We start from the raw sequence: 6,826 nt of genomic DNA, 5'->3' as shown, positions 1-6,826 counted from the left end.
CTGACAATCTTAGAGATATGCTTTGACCAACGCAGATCACTGCTGACAGTGATGCCTAGGTCACGCTCGCAAGAGGATTTCTTGATATCAGTGTTGTGGAGGGAGTATGTGAACGCAGGGTTTTTTCTCCCAAAATGCATGGTGGTACACTTGTCCACAGCCAGTTTCAGTTGCCAGTCTGTGATCCATTGCTGCATTGTGTCCAGGTCTGATTGCAGGAAAGAGTTGTAGACATCAGGATCTGTCCTCTTGATTTCAAGGTACAGCTTGATGTCGTCTGCATATTTCAATACTGTGGCATTCTTTAAATTGGCATCTATGTCGTTAATGTATGCCACAAACAAGAGGGGGCCAAGGACAGATCCCTGTGGTACACCCGATGACATCTCATATGGTGTAGAGTGCTGTCCTAGAACTGTGACTACCTCCTTTCGGCTGAGGATGAAGGATTTCAACCAGTTAAAAAGGTCATCCCCCACACCCATTGCAGAGAGTTTCACCATAAGCCTTTTGTGTGGCACAGAGTTGAAAGCCTTAGCAAAGTCAAGGTAGACAACATCCACCCATGAGCCACTGTCAGTGATCTGAGTAATGTCCTCAAGGAACTCGACAAGCTGGTCACTGCAGCTGGAGTTAGGGACAAATCCATATTGTGAGGGTCGGATGAGACTGTGAGAGCTCCAGAAGTTCCAGAGTGTTTCTCTGACACACGATTCCATCAGTTTTGCAATACAGCTATTGAGACTGACTCGGCATTTCCTAGGGGTACGGAAAGAAGAAAAATTTGTGAACCGCCGACCGAAACTTGAATTACCCAAATGTATTTTGCACAAACTCTGGAGCGATGGGTTTTCTTTTAATCTATTAAAAGTTGTCTCCCTTGCACAAGCTATTTCAATCGACTGGTAACGAAAGTAACGCGAACTATTAGGCGTATATATATATATATGTATGTATCTGTGTATGTGTGTACGTATGTATGTGTATATGTATGTTTGTATGCATGAATGTATGTATGTGTGTGTGTGTGTGTATGTGCGCGTGTGTGTATGTATGCATGTATGTATGTATGCATGTGTGAATGTGTATGTATGTTTGTATGTATGTGTGTGTGTATGTGTATGTATGTATGTAAGTATGCATTCATGTATGTGTGTGTGTGTGTATGTATGTATGTATGTTTGTATGTGCATGCATTAGCAGCGACTCCATCTAAGAATATCTGAAGAAGGTATTTTATTCCGAAATATCCTATCAGACTATGAATGACTAAATTGCAACAGGTATATATATAGCCCATTCTCTGTATTAGAGTGCATTGTTATACGATTCTATTGCTTTTCCTTATTAGAATATTGCGTACGGTTCACTCTTTCTGAATATCCCCGTATATATATATATATATATATATATATATATATATACGGGGATATTCAGAAAGAGTGAACCGTACGCAATATTCTAATAAGGAAAAGCAATAGAATCGTATAACAATGCACTCTAATACAGAGAATGGGCTATATATATACCTGTTGCAATTTAGTCATTCATAGTCTGATAGGATAGTGTATATATATGTGTGTGTGTGTATATATATATATATATATATATACACACACACACATATATATACACACACACACACATATATATACACACACATATATATATACACACACATATATATACACACACATATATATACACACACACATATATATATACATGCACACATATATATACATGCACACACATATACATATATACACATATATATACACGTATATATACGCACATATATATACACGTATATATACAGACGTATATACACGTATATACTTTACACACACGTATATACTCACACACACACATATATACACACACACATACATACACACACGTATACACTTACACATATATATATACATACATATATTTACATATATATACATATATATATACATACACATATTTACATATATATATACACATATATACACATATTTACATATATATACACATACATACACACATATACATACACACATACACATACATGCACACACACATACATGCACACACACATACATGCACATACATACACACACACATACATACATACACAAATATACGCATAAATATACACAAATATACATACATACATGTACATGCATACACATATGCATACACACACGCATGTATGTATGTGCGTGCGTTTGTGTGTATGTGTATAGGCAATCAAGAAAACAGAGAAAAAATATGAAAAACGGACGTGTGGACGTACCACGAGCAATGTATAATAAGTATCCTCAGAGAAGGGAAAGAGTAGTAGTTTTAGGTTTCGGGCAAAGCGCTTCTTCGGAAAGAGGAAAGTCCAAGACGAAGGAGGAAACCAATCGCCCACAATTACGTGCAGTTACATTTTAGAAGTATTTAAATGAAATACAAAAACACAAAGTATATAATTTTTTTAAACAAAGTAAATAAAACACAAAAGCACAAAGTAAGGATCGACTAGTCACATCTTGTTATCGCGGATGCGCGAGTACGCGAGTGCGCGCACCGGGACCACTCTTCTTAAGTAGTACCGATTTAGAAATAGAATAGTTTAACTTATGCTGTCCATATTCGTGGTGGTATCCTTTTACTGAAATTTCACAAAAATTTCACGAACAAGAAAGCTTTGTTGAAATAAAATGATGATGGCAGATTTAGTAGCGACTGATAACACAATATTGACTTTATAAAAAGAATTCTTTAATTTACGTTAATTTACAATTGAATAAAGTAGGCAATACTTAATTTACATTCGTATTTTGTGGTTATAAATGTTTTAGACATAAAAAAATAATGCCAAATAAACTGCAAGTCAGGTTTTGCTTCCTTTATTTTCGTCAAATTTTCAAGATATCTTTTCTATAAATTATTAATGGAAAGAAATACATATAAAACGCATATCCTTTAAAGTTCTTCAAGATTTGCTTTAAATAGTCTTCTATATTCATATGTGAGTAAGTCAAGTGAACCGCATACAGGTTCAATTAATTTTGAAACATAAATGTTTCGAACTTGTTGTTTCCAACGCACAGAGTCTATATAACTGAAATAACCGAGTGATCGTTTTCAGGTGAATTTTACGACGTCGCAAGCGTTTTTAAGAATATTAAGTTTTCTCCGAGAAAAAGTAAAAAAGAAATATGTAACAGAAGTCAAACATAGAATAATAATAATAATAATAATAATAATAATAATAATAATAACAACCAACACCAACACCAACACCAACACCAACACCAACAACAACCCTTTCTGCTATAGACAAGCGTTTTTAAGAACATTAAGTTTTCTCCGAGAAAAAGTTTAAAAAATATGTAATTTGAAATGTTCATTTCTACGTGCTTTAATTCGTTTTCTTTTCTTTTGTATTTTTTTTAGAATTTTGGATTGGCGCAAGACCATGGTTTGAAATCTTTGAGTTTTGATAATGGTGTGGGCTTTTCCATCCATTCTAATACCTGTTTAACACTAACTACATAAACATCTTTTAAAGCAAGAATTTTTTCTAAAAATTTGTTCACTGCAGAAACTTTGTAAGGCGAATAAGCAAACCATGCCGCATGCATATTGAGGCCGAATGGGGCACGAGAACTCGTATAATAGGCATTGAAATTATTCCAAAGGTAATCAAAAGCTTCCGTTTCATTGTTGGGTTGATGTAAACACCGTCAACATACGTGCATTTATAGTTATTATTTTTACCCTGCAAAGGAATGACAGGAACAAGCCAGAATCCTTTAACTGTTTTGCGCGGACAGTTTAAGAAACAAGTATAGGGCCAAGGGTAGTCTAATGTAGAAGGCCAAATAATGTCATTGGGAGGGCTTCCATCGTAAGTAACCGTTATATCATATTTAAACCCCAGATTGTTTATATTCGAGGTTGTTCCTCACCTGCTGAAGTTAAAAACGGACTTCGCCATCCAACTATATCGTCTGTCTTGACTTCCGCATGTTTAATTAAGTTGTCTCTTTGTTGTTTGGCCTCTTCTGAAAGATGTGCAGCAGTATCTATTCTCTTGTCATTAACACCATGAACACCAATTTCATGACCAGCATCATAGTATTTTTTGACCAATTTGTAGTCTGTATAAAGATCAGATACATAAAGAGACATCGTGATAGGGCAGCCATTGGGATTATTACGGTTATTGGTGAATATTTCATCATAATATTCGTTAATTAAGGAATTAACTGCATCGTCGAACCCGAAGTATACCATCTGGGGTATATCTGTAACGTTCATTTTTGGAAACCATTTGCTGCTGCAGTAGCAATTCGGAGACAAACAATTTTCCTCTTGTTGGCAACCCGCATTGACAGTGGAAACCAGTAGTAAAAATAATAAATAGCGAGTCATTTTCTTCTGTTGTTTGCTATTTAGACTGTGACGCTTTTGCCTTCTTTGATCTGAAGCTGTCGTCTGCGATTTTATCTGAAGCTGTCGTCTGCGATTTTATCTGAAGCTGTCATCTGCGATTTTGTCTGTATCGACGTTGATCACTTTATATATTTATGAATTCGGAATTTAACCGACAGTCAAATTTTTTGTGAGACGGAAGTAAAAACTAAAAGAAAGAATGTTACATTAAACTCTCTACTTAGAATGCATTGACGTATATTAAAATCAAAGTGGAAACTCTTCTTCTTCCCGACCTGTTGCTGCTATTTCAAAATGCCCCTGCCTTCCTCACGCAAACAACGCCTGGTTCCTAATTCTAGAGAAAATCAGTCGTATTAAATATATTTTGTTGTTGTTGTTGATGTCCAGCCCTCACGAAAGCCTAATCGAACAGGTCAATGATCGAAGACATCCAGTCGTGACCAATCCATATTTTATTCAGTGACGTTTATATAAAAATAACAGCCAACAAAAGTTCTGGCTGGTTGGCTGGTTAGACGGTTGGTTGGCTGGTTTGTCGGTTGGTCGGTGGGTCGCATTGTTGGCAGGTTTGTCGGCTGGTCGTGGATCAGTTGGTCATGGCTGGTTTGTCGGATGGACTTCTGGTTGGCTGGTTTTTCAGTTGGTTAAAGGTTGGTTGGTTTGTCAGTGAGTTGCTGGTTGGCTGGTTTGTCGGTTAGTGGACAGGTCGGTGGGTCAGCTAGCTGGCTGGTATGTCGATTGGTCATAATCAGCTGGTTGGCTGGTTTGTCGGTTGATTCCTGGTTGGCTGGTTGGTCGGTGGGTCATCTGGTTGGCTGGTATGTCGGTTGGTCATAATCAGCTGGTTGGCTGGTTTGTCGGTTGGTGTCCTGGTTGGCTGGTTGGTCGGTGGGTCATCTGGTTGGCTGGTATGTCGGTTGGTCATAATCGGTTGGTTGGCTGGTTTGTCGGTTGGTGTCCTGGTTGGCTGGTTTGTCGGTGGGTCATCTGGTTGGCTGGTATGTCGGTTGGTCATAAACGGTTGGTTGGCTGGTTTGTCGGTTGGTGTCCTGGTTGGCTGGTTGGTCGGTGGGTCATCTGGTTGGCTGGTATGTCGGTTGGTCATAATCGGTTGGTTGGCTGGTTTGTCGGTTGGTGTCCTGGCTGGCTAGTTATATTTACATATATATATATATATCCGTAATAATGAAGGGTGAAATTAATTAATTGGAATAATTATCAATTACACCAAGTAGTCTTCGGCATGTAAAAGCCTCATTCGAGGAAAATTTAAGTAATACTAAGCAATAAAGGGTTTAGCAACGAATTGCCTTACCACATACCGAATTTAGAAATAGCAGTCAAAGAGTTATAGCTATTTCTTCTACTAAAAAGGGAGATCTCAGTAAAAACAGCAATTGGAAGGCAGACACAAACAGGTAAGAGAGAATGAATTGACGGCAATCTATCATACAATTTTAAGTTATCTACGGACGTACGTTTCGAAATCAAGTTTTTAGGAAAGTATAAGAATTAAATATTAAATAATTCTATCTCACCAAAACTTCTTTTCTCTTCAGCGTAGAATACTATAATCATAAATGATTATATATTGAATTTTGAGATACTAGAAGGCACCAACTCAACTCAGTATCAGAGCGAGCTAGAATCCGCAACTAGTATCACCAAATTCAATGTGTGAATGAAAAGATTGTGTCACCAGCCCCTTCCCACCCGCGTGTAGCCAAAACAAGATGCTGTGGTCATCTACTGAGATAAAATATGGTTATCCGTAATAATGAAGGGTGAAATTAATTAATTTGGAATAATTATAGCTATAACTCTTTGACTGCTATTTCTAAATTCGGTATGTGGTAAGGTAATTCGTTGCTAAACACTTTATTGCTTAGTATTACTTAAATTTTCCTCGAATGAGGCTTTTACATGCCGAAGACTACTTGGTGTAATTGATAATTATTCCAAATTAATTAATTTCACCCTTCATTATTACGGATAACCATATTTTATCTCAGTAGATGACCACAGCATCTTGTTTTGGCTACACGCGGGTGGGAAGGGGCTGGTGACACAATCTTTTCATTCACACATTGAATTTGGTGATACTAGTTGCGGATTCTAGCTCGCTCTGATACTGAGTTGAGTTGGTGCCTTCTAGTATCTCAAAATTCAATATATAATCATTTATGATTATAGTATTCTACGCTGAAGAGAAAAGAAGTTTTGGTGAGATAGAATTATTTAATATTTAATTCTTATACTTTCCTAAAAGCTTGATTTCGAAACGTACGTCCGTAGATAACTTAAAATTGTATGATAGATTGCCGTCAATTCATTCTCTCTTACCTGTTTGTGTCTGCCTTCCAATTGCTGTTTTTACTGAGATCTC

At 36.9% G+C, this 6,826-nt stretch overlaps 1 protein-coding gene across 1 annotated transcript; it reads right to left on the bottom strand.

Annotated features, from left to right (window-relative positions):
* Nucleotides 1–3,927: 3,927 nt before the first annotated feature.
* Nucleotides 3,928–4,416, bottom strand: LOC118767092 (chitin deacetylase 1-like). The gene has a single exon (XM_036511125.1). The coding sequence runs from the start codon at nucleotides 4,414–4,416 to the stop codon at nucleotides 3,928–3,930; it is 489 nt and encodes a 162-aa protein (XP_036367018.1).
* Between the last annotated feature and the right edge of the window lie 2,410 nt (nucleotides 4,417–6,826).

The sequence above is a fragment of the Octopus sinensis genome, linkage group LG2 (assembly GCF_006345805.1).
Source record: "Octopus sinensis linkage group LG2, ASM634580v1, whole genome shotgun sequence".
Lineage (NCBI taxonomy): Eukaryota > Metazoa > Mollusca > Cephalopoda > Octopoda > Octopodidae > Octopus > Octopus sinensis.
The sequence above is the reverse complement of the archived record's forward strand: the minus strand, read 5'-3'. Positions and strand labels throughout refer to the sequence as shown.

Bases quoted from the DNA above. Each gene is read 5' to 3' on its own strand.
- LOC118767092 (XM_036511125.1), bottom strand. From the start codon at position 4,416: ATGACTCGCTATTTATTATTTTTACTACTGGTTTCCACTGTCAATGCG.